Genomic DNA, 15,809 nt, shown 5'->3' on the forward strand with positions numbered 1-15,809 from the left:
GATAAGCAGAACCACCATGAGCAAAAGAGCAGTTGGAGCAGGAGTGACTTCCAATTTCCTGCCAGCTTTCCCATTGACTTGCTTGTGGAAGCTGGCAGGAAGTACCAGAAATGGGACTGTTGCAACAATCATACTTTTTGCAAATAAAACTGGTCTAAACATCTTCAGAAACTTTGATTCCCTTGGAGTAATGGGCCCTAGATTTGTACTCCTTCTTTAAGTTAGTGGATTTTAGGTGCCTTGATTCAAAAATTGTTGCAGCAATTGGGTTAACGTGGTACAGACAGACAAACACAATGAAAATTTTAATAGTACATAGTATATTTAATAGTATATTAAAAAGGCAGTGTAATAATAACAACAACCATATGGAATAATAGTTGTATTTCTAGAATAGTTAGAAAAAAACATTTTCTCCTTTCCTTTAAATTGGCTAATTTAGCTATTTTCTTCAGCATTACCTAAAATATATAAACTAGCTTTTGCTTGTAATCTATATTCAGCTATGATTAAGGAATCAAGATTGCCAGCCCCAGTGCCGGCTAATAATGGCTTGATTTTTTTATAGCAGTCTCTGTAGAAGTTAGTATATTTAGTAAGAATATTAATTATTGTCTACCCTCTGGTGGCTGAATGTGGAGCCACATTCAAATGCTGCTGTTGGCAAAGTTTTCCTAATTATCAAAGCAATATTGCGCTTTGGTGAAGCAAACAAAACAACACGGGATTCCAAGCAAGGAATAAAAAGGCAGAAAAATGTAACTTCAAATTTCTAAGACTGGGGGGGGGGGGGATTTGTCATTTTTGTTAAACCTGCCAGAGAATAAGAATTGTGCAAGAATATCTTTCACCAGCAATCTTCCAGCACTAGAAGGGAAATAAATACCATTCATGTTAAGATTCTGCTGTTTTACTTCATATGTAGTCACTTACTAAGAAAATGTTATTAGTCTTGTCTCAAAAATGCTTTTTCAAGAAGCAATGGGAACATCTGGTTTTCTTGGAAGGCGTTTTACTTTTCATGCAAGAAGGTTCTTCAGTTTCTTCAGAGCTGAAGAAGCTTCTTGGATGAGAAGCAAAACATCTTCACAGAAAAACCAGAAAGTCAAGTTGCCTCTTGAAAAAGCACCTTTGGGATAACCATGACCTGGATGACTGAGAAGCTCCATAGACATTATCAGTCTTATGATTTCATTCTTACTTTCATATCTCTTAACTTTGTTTAAAATCAAATGGGCTTTCATATGATATGGTGGAGATAAAGAAAGGACACTCAAAGAAATCCATATTCTGTTGTTGCATTAATTAGATGTCCATCATTGCTCATCTTTACAGTCGATCACATTCAAAGTCAGGATTTGAGGGCAAATCATCAAAAGCAACCGAACCCTCTTCTCTATTTACTGGAGGAGGTGTATTAGAATGACTCCCCTTCTCTGAATCAAAACGCAGGGTGGGCTGTGCATTTATTGCCTTCTTCTCTTCTCCACGAGATGCGGAGTTGTCCATTTTCTGCTTGATGATCTTGAACTGTTTGAGCTTTACGGGGTCCTTGATTTCTTTGGCAAAGTGGAAGAAGATGGAGATATCTTTTCGGAATTTGGAGCTCATCCCAAAGTAGATGATAGGATTATAAAAGCTGGCAGATTTTGCAAAAAGGCTGGCAAAGATGCTGGTTAAGTTGGGGACGGTGTAACCACAGGCAGACCACATGGAAATGACAGCATATGGGGACCAGGCAGCAATAAAACATGTGCAGACAACAAGGGAGATCTAGATGAGAGAAAATGGAAAATGAGACTTGCTGGTTTCCTTTTCCATGCCCAACACCTTCATCAATTTAGATTTACTGAACTTTATGTCAGAAACCAACAATTGGAAGAGGGGGCAGCATTGCTGCCTGCTAAGCTTTGAGATCTTAAGCCAGACTGTACTTGGCTTTAGCCTAAAGCTTGCTCTCTCAAAAGCCATGCTCTTCATAGTTTGCCTTGTCATTTTGCTTGAGCACTTGCACAGCAGTGGGGTCAAAGAAAAGTCAAGTTGGTTTTTGCAGCCCCCTGATAGAAGCCCTGCTCCTTTTTCACAACCATTGCACACCCAACACATTAAAAAAGGACCAAGGCTTGATTCATGCAGTTGTAGCTGCCATCTTGTCTTTCTTGACCCACATGAATTACTGTTATTCACAATAAATATCAGAACATGTAATTTAGAGAGTCTTTTATGACCTACTCTTGAGCTGCATTTAAGCATAATATGAATTTTATTTTGGGGGATTTGACCTTTCAAATTGGTTTTGGTACGAGAGAGACCTTTTTGTAATGGTTCCATGCATTTATCCTCAAAGCCTCTTCGGCTTGGTTTCTTATCCGAAGTGTCAGTTTAAATATACTGTAAATCAATTAATAAATCGATGTCATGATTCTCTATTTATATCTGTCCTATTGCCTTATGCAGCATTGTTGTGGATGAGAAGAGAGAAACATATGGGAAAAGTACTATATCTGGGTTGCAAAGATCCCAACTGACCATTGAATGGCAGCATATCTATGCTGACCAGATATAATAGCTATCACAATGGAGTTTTTGCAGTTTTGTTTTTGCAAGAGAAAAATGGCCAGACCTTACCCTGGTAACGCTTTGCTCCATTCTCCGCTGCCTATCCGTAGGGTCACCCATTCCACTTAATGCATGGCTTGACTTAACTGTATTGATGATGGATGTGTATGAGAAAACCATGACTATCACAGGGACAAAGAAACAGCAGATGAACACTGACACAATGTAGGACTTATATGTGGTTGAGGAATTGGCTTTTGTCCAGTCGATTTCACATGTTCCATACATCCGGTCTAGGAAGCAGGAGAACTTGGTTCATTGTACAGTTTTTAAACTAGGTTATTTTTAACTTTTGCATTTTAAAAAGCTACTCTGCTGGGGAGGTGGGACGGGGCAGGGTTGTTCACTAGAGGGAAAGGTTAGAATGTCTTAAGGCATGTTAAAGAGGACAGTGAAATGTATATTGGGAAGTCAAAGAACTTTTTATCAGGAAGACTATGATATTTTTACCATAATGACTTCCTCCCTCCCTCCCTCCTTCCCTCCCTCCCTCCTTTTCTTCCTTCTTTCAATGCAGAAATGATAGCTGATTTGGTAGCAGCATTATCAAAAGTAGCCATACTTGGACATACAAAATAATTTGAATTACCTGTATAGCTCCCCCATCCCAAGAGTGGAGCCAGTGACCAGAAGAAAGCTGTTGTCCAGATAAGAAAAATAGCAAAGGAGACACTGCTCAGGCTGATACAATATGCTGAAATAAACACCAGAAATGGGTTTTTAATACTTTCACAATAATATAATGATAAAGTATCACTTTCCTGAGAGTAATTCCCACTGATTTTTATAATAAGGTCATCCACATAAGCAATGTACACAATTACTGTTGTGCGCTGATAAATTTATGATTGAAGAACAGGTGGCAGGTATGGCCATTTTACCACTAGGGCCTTTTAGGGTCTGTTCTTAGATCAGTCCAGGACATGCCCCAATCAATTCATAGATGCTGAGTTTGCAAACTGCCCTGCAGTTGGGAGATACAACTCATCTAGAAGACAATGACATGGACAGCAATGAGCATGCCATAGGATGCCCATGTAACACCATTTCTTTGTTAGCTACATTGGTAAGCTACATTGCTTCCTGGTGCAATTCAAGGGGCTGGTTGCTACCTATAAAGTCTTCATGGCATAGGGCAGTGATGGCTAACCTTTTTCTAAAGGCATGCCAAAATTGTGTGTGTGCGCGCGCTATCGCATGTGTATGCCCCACCCACCTGTGCATGCAGACACAACCATCCCCCACGTGGGGGGGGGCAATTTTTGCCCTCCCCAGCCTTTGGAGGCTTTCCTGAAGATGGGGGAAGGCCGAAAATTACGCATGCATGCCGGATGTGAGGGCTGCTTTGCTGGCAAATATAGCTCCGTGTGCGACTCATGCCATAGGTTTGCCATCACAGGCATAGGGCATTGTTATTTGAGAAACAGCTTATTTCTAATAGTCCTACCTGCCAAGTAAGGTAGAATGGATGCTTTTCGGGTCCTCTTGATATTATCATCGATTAGGACTTGTTTTCTTTTTTCTCAATGTTTGCTCTCTGGAGAGAATTCCCCTTGAGATCTGAATGGCTCCAGTTTTGGTGTTCAGAAAGGCTTGAAAGCCTGCCTATTCTCTTAGGCCTTGAGGCAGAATGACTATCAAGACTCTGCAGGGATTTTGCTTTGTTTGCATAGTTTTTCTGGATGCATGTGATTTATTTTATTGTTTCTTGTTTAAAAATATAAGACACATGGAATAATTTGAAGTAGGCAGCCTCTAAATTGTATACATGTACTGTATATAAACAAAGACATGTAATAAAAATCTGTGGTTTTGTCCTGAATTGGTGAAAACAATGAGCATATTCATTAGTAAATGTAATATAAATTAAGTCTTCTCCAACCTGATAGCTCAGGTATGCTGGATGCCGGTACAGATTGTCCTCGATTTATGACCACAATTGAGCCCCAAATTTCTGTTGCTAAGTGAAACATTTGTTGAGTTTTGCTGTGACATTTTTTTGCCACAGTTAAGTAAATCTCTCCAGTTATTAAATTAGTGACATGGTGGTTAAGTGAATCTGGCTTCCCCATTGACTTGAAGGTTGCAAAATGTGATCACATGATCTCAGGACACTGCAACCATCATAAGGATGAGTCAGTTATCGAGCATCTGAATTTTAATCATGTGACCATGGGGAAGCTGCAACAATTTTAGGTGTGAAAAACCGTCACAAGTCACTTTTTTTAGTTCCGTTGTAACTTTGAACTGTCACTAAACAAGGCCTTCAGACCAAATATTTGAACAACAGTCTATAAATATATATAAATTCTGATTTTCTTACAAACTTATTATAATAGTGCAAATCTAGTTGATTGAACTTTATATTTCCTAAATCTCTTACCTCTGTTGGGATGGCACCCTTTTATATAGCGAGTTACACTAATCACCGTGAGTGTATTAATACTGGCAAGGCCAAACAGCAATGTCAGAAATCCATCAATCTAAATAAATACATAAATGTATAGATTAGAGCAATGCTTTCAACTCCAGCAACTTTAAGACATATGGATCTGAAGTCCCAAAATTCTCCAGCCAAGGAATTCTGGGAGTTGAATTACATACTGTATGTCTTAAAGTTTATGAGGCTTAGAAATGCTGGATTAGTTGCACCCCTTGGTTTTAGAATACCAAGAGAAATAGTAAATATTCCAGGATGTATCAATGTAATATTGTTTCATCATGGGCAAACAATAGATATAAACTCAAGGTTAATCACTCCAAATTTGATTGCAGAAAATATGACTTCAGCAACAGAGTGGTCAACACCTGGAATACTCTACTTGACTCGGTTGTTACATCCCCAAAACCCCACAGCTTCATCCACAAACTTCTCCCATGGACCTCACCTCATTCCTAAGAGATCCGTAAGGGGGAGTGCATAAGTGCACCAGCGTGCCTACCATCCCTGTCCTACTGTCCCCATTCATTTGTATCCATTCCTTTGTTCATGTCCATGTTTATACTTAATACCTGTTATCTTGTACATGTTGGACAAACTAAATAAAAAATAATAATAATAAAACAAAATCAAGCATACAATGTGAATGTGTTAAATGAAGAAGTAACTCTCTTGAGTTATACAAAAGGAGAAAGGCAGATTTTTTTTTTTACATTGACATGGAAAAGGATTATGAAACAGCCAAAGTTAAGCACTTATAATTGCTTTTATGTAGGAGAAGAACAACCAGAGCCAGGGAGCAGAGATAAGTGAGTCATCAACTAGAGTTGTTACATTCCCACAAACTGTCTAAATTCAACTGCTCTTAAATTCCATTGACCCTTATCTAGAGCCAATTTAGCACTGAATGTTAATTTACTAGATTATTTGCATACTCTTGAACAATAAATCTTCTTGCCTGCAATTTAACATATGGTCCTGATTCTTTGTTCCTGACATATAGACAAAAGTTACTTACAGGAATTTTGAAATGCAAAGTGGAGCACAGTCAGAAGAATTAGAAACTGGGGAAAAATAGTCATACTGCATATGTTCATGGCAAAAAATATATCACATGCTATGAAAAATATATGATATGCCAGGCAGACGCAATTAGGGAGGTGAGGATGTAAAAAAAAAGTCAAGAAAAGCTTTAATTTCATGGTTGTGGCCACCATCTTGACTTCTTTGACACCTCATGGATGCCACTGGACACTGTCAACCCAGAAAAAATATGTTGTTTCTCTCTACCTGAAAGAAGCAGCTATTTATTTTTTTATAAAATGTTCTTAGAGCATTCTATAAAGAGAGTTCTTTAAAATGTGCAGAGCTTCTTTAACTTGAAGGAAAGTGGGATATGCACTATAGTTAATTTGAACTGTAATATGGAATTATGTATAGAGGATATACTAATAAGATTATTGTTTCAGTGAGGTATAATTAATTATGAGGTAGTTTATTAAACGAAGTGGATGTTTTAAGAACATATTAATAGAATAAGAACTGAACTATGTCCCCAACCTTTGTAGCTTGGTGGACTGGCTGGGGGGGAGGGGATTTGGATCATGTGAGTGGTGAACCCTTGCACGAGTGGTGGGCCAGAGTGCATGCGCACAGTTTAACTTACATGAGCTGTGGGTCAATTCCGAATAGCCCAGAGGTTGTGGACCCCTGATCTAAGTTATCTGGAGTACTGTCCAACATTTTGAATTTATTTTGCTTTCTTGGGAATGTTCATTCCATAAATTAATTTAAAATGATGATTATATAAATAAATATTAAGAAATGCAGATTTCTATTCAAATTATTGTCATTTTTATGTTTATTTTTCCCATAGTTCACATCTGTTTGGGGAAATGCATAAATATTTCCCTTTCAGAACTTAAACCATCTGATTCAACATCTCAATTCATGTTTCTACCTTAAAAAACACTAAATGAATTTACTTCAGGTAAAAAAACACTAGAGGTTGACTTTGAGCCAACTTCTAACTTTTTGCATGGTAATTGTCACCCGGCAACATGGTTGGCTTAATCAATGTTTACTGGGATCATACTGCACACACTGAGCTTTAAAGCATGTCTTATAATCCACAGGGTTTGTCCAATGCTTGAGATCACACAACTTGTAGACTCAAAACCAAAGAATGCAAACAAACGTAGGTTAGCTAATACAATTACTGACTGGGAAAAAAAGAATGCAGTCAGTGGGCAGAAGGAATTTGATGTTCTTGAAATTGTTCCAAGAACAAATGTTACTCTTCAAATATCAAGTAGCATTATTGGATTTAACATCTCCTAAGTGTGGTTGGAATAGTTTTTCTATTTAGAGAAGTTTTCTATTCAATGAAGAAAGGATGAAAGTAATAATTGACTATTTTGTACAAGAATGTACATCAAGAATGTTTATCTAATTTCATTATTGACCACCTTGGCTTTTCATTTTTGTGATTAGAAAATATTAACAGATTGGCAGTTTTATACTAAGACTGCTCTTTCTATAATATAGGGATTCATTAACTTTTACCTTATGTATTGCCTGCATGTTAAGCAAAACAACCCATGCAATCATCATATTGTATTTATGTGCTTTTTGCATTAGTACCACAATCCTATATACTCAGAACTCAAGTCCAGTATCCTCTCAGGATAAAGTGAACAAGATTATACCCAAAGTCAGAATTGCTTGGAAGTAATTTCCATTGTACGCCACAGCAATTATTTTCAAGTAAACATTAATGGGATCAGATTGTCAAATGATTAAAAAGAAAATTTCATAAGAATGCTTGATGAATGTTGATCTTTTATTCTGTCTCTCTATCATAGTCCTGCTCCTGTGCTTTTAACAGTACCCTAAAACACAAGAACACAGACTTGTGTATACTTTTGCAGGATGCAATCCAATCTGATTCAAATAAAAAGAGATAATAATAAACGTTGCCTTTAAAGTCCCAGGTTTAACCTGACTTAAATGTTGGCATATGGATCCCAAGAGACAATTTGGTGGGGTGGGTGAAGGCATGAGGCCAAATTTCCTTAGTCAGAAAGGCTGCTGAATGAACTTGGGCCAGTCTCTTTTTCTTAGGAAGCAAGCAATGGCAAACTACTTCTGAAAAAGCTTTGACAAAAATATGCAGGGACTTGTCCAAAGAATCAAATATGACTGATTGAAATGAAAAGATATGGAAGATGAAAAATACTGAAATGATAGATAGATAGACAGACAGACAGACAGATAATTTGAGTTATGAATGGTCTTTGAACTAATGTGAAAAAGTTATGTCTTACCATACATTATTCATGACAATTTCTGATGACATGACTGATAATTTTATCTACTCAGATGTAAGCTCGTGGAGGTTAGGAGGTGATTTACTGTTAAACATATAAGATTGCAGTTTTGGTCACTAAATGAATAATTAATTTCTATAGTAGCTCTCTTTAGAAATTATATGTTCAGTGTTTCTATCATTATTGCTTGTACCAATATTATCTTCACTAGCATCTGCATCAATGAGCACAAGTGTACATCAAATAGAACATCACTTTTGAGGGTAAGCCTTTCTATATTTAATTGCTAGAGTTAGCATTTATTAGAGATGCTTTTCAGAAAATATGCTTTAAACTGAGATTTGATGGTTTGCAAAATATTTGTTTCTCAGATAAGGTCAGACTTAGTTTCAGCCTGTTCCTTTGCATTTGACTTTATATTGCACATTGGCAGAGCAAATTGTGTTTTGTTGAAAATATCACACCAATAAATGAATTGTTGTTTGAGTTGATGAAAGCCAGTTTGGCAACAGTATCTTAGAGCTATTCCTAGGCTTGGACAGCCATGAAAATCTTTTTGAAGTTATTGGTAGGAATAAATATATTTTATGATCAAATTCAATGAATTAGATAGCAACATAATATGATGATGTGTAGCCCTCAGACGGCAATAAACAATTTGCCCTCCTAACTTGTCTTTTTAGGAGATCATACACCACTAGGTCACATATTCCTAGTGATTCAACTACAGAAGTAAGTAACCCTCCAGATCTTTGACATTTTCCCTGTGAATTTGATAAATGTTATTGCTTCATTTAGATATAGGTTTATATAATCTCCCAAAACCATTCCTTTTGAAAGAAATAGATTACAGGTATTAACTTTATTCTGAGATAAGATTTTAATCTTTTCAGTTGCTCTTTTGAACTATTGTCATGGGATAAGGAAAATACATTTGCAATGTTATAGCTAAAATATTTATTTTAGGGAATAGATAGGAAGGACAAACCTATAGTCTCAATTACTTGATTGTCTACAGACTTGATGTTATTAGCATATGGCTACATTAATGGATTATTTAATTAGCTTGTGGATTATTATAATGATACGTGGTAATAAAATGTGTCTATAAGAGAAAAGTATTATGTCATTCAATGTTACAATGTCTTTTTATCTCCAGAACCCATGAAAGAATCCATGGCAGCAGTACTACACAACACACCTGACCCAGCCAAATACAGTAAGATTGAAATACCTGGTGTCATGGACCTCATCAACCTATGTTTCATCACCTAATTTCAGTTTAGTGGACAAATATATCAACAAATCAGAGAAATAATCACCTAACATAAGAAAATGATAACACTGTCATACATCAAAAACATCTCAGAAACAACCAATAGACCATTACAACCATATGCCATCACTGTAGCAGAAAAACCAACTAAAGCCCTCCAAAACATCTTAAGTAAACCAAATGACCCAGTAGCCCAAGATGGGGGGAAAAGGTGTCATCTACAACATAGAGTAGAAGGACCATAGCAACCACTCTGTAAGACAGACACACAGAAGATTAGCAGAGCACATCCATGAGCATTCACTAGCAGTCAAAAGATGTGGTGAAAAAACACCATAATCTCACAACAGATGGACAGACTTAACCATAGTATCAACTGAGAAATTATGAGCATACTAAACCAAGCTAAATCCCAAACAGTTAGAGAATTCCTAACAGCTTGTCTTTCAGACAAATCTGCCATCAATCTATACATAGACATAAACCATATTTTTCCACCATTCAAAAGAAACAACACAAAATCTAAGAAGGAAACAAAAGAACACATCCTCTCCATCAACCAAATAATCAGGAATTAACACCACAAAAACAATCAAGCAGAAAAGGCTATCCTAATCAAGGAACTACCAAGAAGAAAACCACATACCCACCAAAACTGGAAAGGCATACTACTATATATAATCATGCAACAAACCCAGTTGTCACTAGCAGTGATGATGTTACTGATTTTTCTCTCTCCCTTTCTTTCCCCTGCATGTCTGTTTCTTTTTTCTTTTTTACATCAAGCATTTTCAGGGAGACAGTTCACAAGCACAATGGGCCTTTAACACATTACAATTGTTCATTGGATTGGTATGTGATCTATCTCCCATGTAACCTGCATCTGCATAACTAATTTGTATTACTCTCCCTTCCTCCCCTCCACCTCATCTCAATTTAAATCCTATATCAGTTTAGCCATTCTATGCATCTGATGGAGTGAGCTGTAGCTCATGAAAGCTTCTGCCTTTTAATAAAACTGGTTATAAAACAGCAACTATATTCCAGATTTTTTGTTACTTTAGATCAGTGTTTCTCAACCTTGGTGACTTTAAGTCCTGTGGACTTCAACTCTGCTGGCTGGGGGATTCTGGGAGTTGAAGTCCACAGGACTTAAAGTCACCAATGTTGAGAAACACTGTTTTAGATTAACATGGCTCCCCTCCTACAGTATTCAACATTGACCACAGGCAAAATATGTTTTACATATTTAAGATCATCTTGTGTATGCCATGGTTTGCTTTGCTTTGCTTTGCTTTGCTTTGCTTTGCTTTGCTTTGCTTTGCTTTGCTTTGCTTTGCTTTGCTTTGCTATGCTATGCTATGCTATGCTATGCTATGCTATGCATTTGTATGTGCATGTGCAAATATGTATGTTTTTCTGCAATATATTTTCCTTGCTTTCTATATTGTACCTCTCAGGAAAATCCAATAGCATACTATAATTATAGTTTATAAAAGGTGCTCATGCTTTCAATTTCCTTGCTGCAGGTTTAAAACATTTAAAAATAGAATGTTATGTGCTTAGCGAAGGTTTGATTTATAAAGTCAAATGTTCCAGACAAAATGATATCAAAGGAAACATTTGCAGGAGAAGGATTTGACGATTCCATGCCCAAGATTAAGTGGCAGGCAACATACCCTTCTGCATTAAGAAATGTCAGCAAAATGGTTTTTCGACTGCAAAATGGGGAGAAGTCTCCATATGTTCTACTTAAGGCTCTGTAATATAATTGAGTCCATTTTAATTCAATATTTATGTAATCTGAGTAACAGTTTTGTATGAAACTTTAAAAAATGAAATATTTGTTTTAGCATCTTAAGATAAACAGGATGTAAGAATGATATGTATTACTTAATGATGTCTATTATATATAAGTGTGTGGCGTGTCTGTGTTTGTGTGGGGATGTGGGCTTCCCTTGCTTTATTCTAGAGTTATATTTCCTGAAAACTTCACATAAAGCAAAGTTTAAAGTTGCAATCATGTGAGGTCTTGCTGAATGACCTGCAAAGTCCTCATTTAATAATGGCTACTGATACTGCTGGAACTGCCATTGCTAAGTAGCACTCATGTGGGTTTTGTCCTATGGCCATGTCATTCAACAATAGTTTCTGGTCCCAATTAGTATCATTAAATAAGGACTACCTGTATTTTAGAAGTAGATGGTAGATATATAGACAATATAACTGGAGAAATATGAAAATAAAGTTATGGTTGCTTAGGTAATGGCTCTGTGACTTGTTTTATTTGTGTCTAAACACTTGATAGTTGAAATAATGTTATTATTATGCCTACATGAGTTGCAAAAAATGGACAAGAGACTATAAAAAAGAGGCAGGGATTTGATTTCATAGGCTCTGCCATTTTAAATTCTGATAATCCCTAACCGATGCTCTTGACAGTAGGCTTCATATTGTGTGATGTTTATCTTTCACAATTGCACATTAGATCAAATGAACTGCTTACCTGACAAGTCCATATTGATGTAACAAGAAAGCCATCATCTCGGAACACATTGAAAATGTCAATGATTCCACGGGAATAACCAAAGATAGCAATACTGCCATCAGACACAGCCAGATTAAATGTCAAATAATCCGTAGGTTGAAGAACAGCTCGTTGTTTATATAATACAAAAATTACAATGCTATTCCCAATCCAAGACATCCAACCTGGAATATAAAATTAAATAAAATATTTGAAATTGCATTCATATAAACCAAGGCAAATTCTGATTCAGGGACTACTTGAAGAATTTCCTATTTGGGTGCTATTTGTATAATTACTTCTCCCCAAAATGTATATTGCACTTGCTCTAAAGGAAAGTTTAAGTTCATATCAAAAGAATATGAATAGTAGTAACAGAATAACAGAGTTGAAAAGGACCTTGGATATTTTCTAGTCCAACCCGATGGTCAAGCAGGAGATCTTATGCCATTTCAGACAATTGGCTGTCTAGTCTCTTCTTAAAAGCTTCCAGTGCAAAAGATTGTAAAAGATTATATGCCTTCTCTTCTTGAACATTTTGTAATACTTTAAAAGGAACATCAATCAAAATACCTCTTTTAGATTATTAGACCTCTCATACCTGGGAGCAGAAGACAGAAATATTGGGCTCACCAAAGTTAACTGAAGGATAGCATTTTGCACTATTATGATTTTCTTTATGGAAGTGCTAACTACATAACCGAATAAAAGAATAAAAAGAAATAAATAGACAACTTATGCAACAATTTGAATATAATGATAAATACAAAGCATATATTTACAAAAATAATAAAATAATACATGTAAAATATAAAATATATTTTATTTATAAAATATATACAATATACGGTATTTTATAAATATAAATGGCTAAAATAGAAAATTATAGACATATTACAACTCTAAATGATTAAAATGTTGACATACTCAAGTATTGAAATGCAGATTTTTCTACTAGACACACACACACACAATATATATATATATATATACACACACACACACACACACTATATATATATATATATATATATATATATATATATATATATATATATATATATATATATATATATATATATATATATATATATATATATATATATACACACACACACACACACAAACATACCCACACATATAGAGGTAGGGCTCTGCTATAATATAATATTATATATATAAATATAATTATAACAAACACCATTATGTGTTAATTAATTTTAATGTTAATAATTTTTAATGTTTAATGTTAATTAATTTTGTGTTAATAATTAATTTATATATATAATTTTAACACAAAATTATTTTTCACAAAGTCAGAGAGAAACACCATAATGGTAGAGGTGAAACCAACAAAAACCATGAACAGAAAGTGGGCCTCTTGCCCATTATGTAGGCCGAGTAAGAGGATCAAAATATTTACAGACTGATTCTGTAAATATCCAGAGTGGGACAATTGGCCCCAGCCACTTGAGCCTGCCTGCTTCATCTGACCAACACTCTGGCTCCAGCCAACCCAATGTGGCCATCCCTCCCCTATCACTCTTTCCCTGCCACTCCACATGCTCTTAAAACACAGCAGTGATTGGAACTCTTTGGTAATAGTTGCCTAGACTTTCTTCAATGGATACTTCCTTATAGGAGTTTTCTGAGCTTGCCTGATTGGTTCCAGTTCTGTCTGTCAGTTGAAGCCAGGCAAAATTAATTCTTCTTACCATCTGCTTCTATCTGTGCAACACAGCAAAAACAGCTGGAGTTTTGAATACATGGCCCAGCAGTCAATTTCAGTCTTTTGACGTCCCTCTCAGATAATCTTGAGAAGATTATAAGTAAGAATTCTTGAGAAACAATGAACTAGAACTAGCACTCATGCAAATGGCTTGAGAAAAGATTGCATCAACCAACTTACTTTTGGTAAGAAAACTATTTGCAACTCAAACTTCATCAGTTTCTAGTCCAATTTACCTGAATAGCATACTGGATTGATAATCTTGTCTTCCTCTCCCACCTGTCCAAATTCTTGTTTACTTTAAGATAAACATATATTATCGTTCTGCTCTCCTAACAACTGCATAAGAAAAAAGAATGGACTCCTATTCTTTAATGTAGTGGTCTATTTTAAACTTTTCCTATAGGTTTCATTTCATAAAGTGAAGAAACATCATAACCATACATACCCAAAGCAAGCAGATAAAAGCCAATTATAGTTTCTCCTTGTTCAGAGATTGGGTGGTCTTTGTTTAAAAAAGTAAGATTGTTGTTTCTCCAGGGTGCCTGACCAGAAATCTGAAAAGACATCTTCAGGTTTCCCAGAACCCAGAACTTGCTGTTTCCCACCACTCCAGGATAAGCGACACAGAAGGAAGCTGAGCTTTCTCTATTTCAAACCTCTGCTCTATATTCTTCAGAGACAAGACTGGAGACTGGTAGCAAAGGGGAAGCTAAGGCGAAGAGTAGGAGCTTTGCTGTCTGCTGCATGTGCTAATCCTATCTATTAATACCCGGGAATAACCAAGCTGTGCTAGACAAAGACATAAGAGTTTTTATTCATTACCTGAGGCTGTTACATGTCAACACCCTTTTAGTGTGCAAACAGTGTGCCTATACTTTACAAAATGTAAGAAAAAAAAAGTCAATGCTTATCTCATGAACTAATCAATATCCCCAAATTTGGCCAGAGAGCACAACATTCTTCTTCCTTTGTTGAAAAAGAAAACTTTAATTTAATGGCTAATAAATCATATATATATATATATATATATATATATATATATATATATATATATATATATATATATATATATATATATATATATATATATATATATATATATATATATATATATATATATATATATATATATATATATATATATATATATATATATATATATATATATATATATCCCAACCCCTGGTATGCCCAAATATGGGAGGAAGGTCACACTTCCACTCTCTGTCTTCGGCTCGTCACAAGAGACCATCCAGACAGAAACCAATATTTTTTTACTGTTGCCTTTTTGTTACATTTGTTATATTTATGCTGATAAATAAATAAAGGGAGACTAGTATAGATCTATTTCAAGCTATTTAGCTCTCATCAGCTAGCCACACCCTTGTTCGATTCCCAACAAGGGTGTGGCTAGCTGATGAGAGCTAAATAGCTTGAAATAGATCTATACTAGTCTCCCTTTATTTATTTATCAGCATAAATATAACATATATATATATATATATATATATATATATATATATATATATATATATATATATATATATATATATATATATATATATATATATATATATATATATATATATATATATATATATATATACTTAAAGTCACAACCCCTGGTATGCCCAAGTGTGGGAGGAAGGTCACACTTCCACTCTCTGTCATTAGGCTCGTCACAAGAGTCCATCCAGACAGAAACCCAATATTTTTACTGTTGCCTTTGTTATATTTGTGTTTTTTATTTGTGCTGATAAATAAATAAAGGAAGACTAGTATAGATCTATTTCAAGCTATTTAGCTCTCATCAGCTAGCCATATCCTTACTGGGAATCGAACCTGTGCTCTATTGCCTCCCAGGCAAGGAGTTAACCATTTGAGCT

General features: G+C 35.4%; 1 protein-coding gene across 1 annotated transcript; it reads right to left on the reverse strand.

The window, feature by feature from the left end:
• Nucleotides 1–347: 347 nt before the first annotated feature.
• LOC106557399 (visual pigment-like receptor peropsin) lies at nucleotides 348–14,589 on the reverse strand. The gene is made up of 6 exons (XM_014076633.2): nucleotides 14,369–14,589; nucleotides 12,171–12,376; nucleotides 5,003–5,102; nucleotides 3,209–3,313; nucleotides 2,629–2,852; nucleotides 348–1,773 (listed from the first exon to the last, which is right to left on the reverse strand). Exons 1-6 carry the CDS (start codon nucleotides 14,487–14,489, stop codon nucleotides 1,330–1,332), a joined length of 1,200 nt encoding a protein of 399 aa, XP_013932108.2. The 5' UTR covers nucleotides 14,490–14,589; the 3' UTR covers nucleotides 348–1,329.
• Between the last annotated feature and the right edge of the window lie 1,220 nt (nucleotides 14,590–15,809).

This window comes from Thamnophis sirtalis, unplaced genomic scaffold, assembly GCF_051295495.1.
Source record: "Thamnophis sirtalis isolate CommonGarterSnake01/CBP01778 unplaced genomic scaffold, rThaSir2_p1.2 scaffold_6, whole genome shotgun sequence".
NCBI classification, from domain to species: Eukaryota; Metazoa; Chordata; class Lepidosauria; order Squamata; family Natricidae; genus Thamnophis; species Thamnophis sirtalis.

What these genes read in the sequence shown, in the direction of transcription:
- LOC106557399 (XM_014076633.2), bottom strand. Translation starts at nt 14,489, where the DNA reads ATGTCTTTTCAGATTTCTGGTCAGGCACCCTGGAGAAACAACAATCTT. An exon ending in CATCAATATGGACTTGTCAG is followed by an intron (nt 5,103 to 12,170) that starts GTAAGCAGTTCA and finishes GTATTTATTTAG; the next exon opens with ATTGATGGATTTCTGACATT. An exon ending in TGGAGCAAAGCGTTACCAGG is followed by an intron (nt 1,774 to 2,628) that starts GTAAGGTCTGGC and finishes TCTCTCATCTAG; the next exon opens with ATCTCCCTTGTTGTCTGCAC.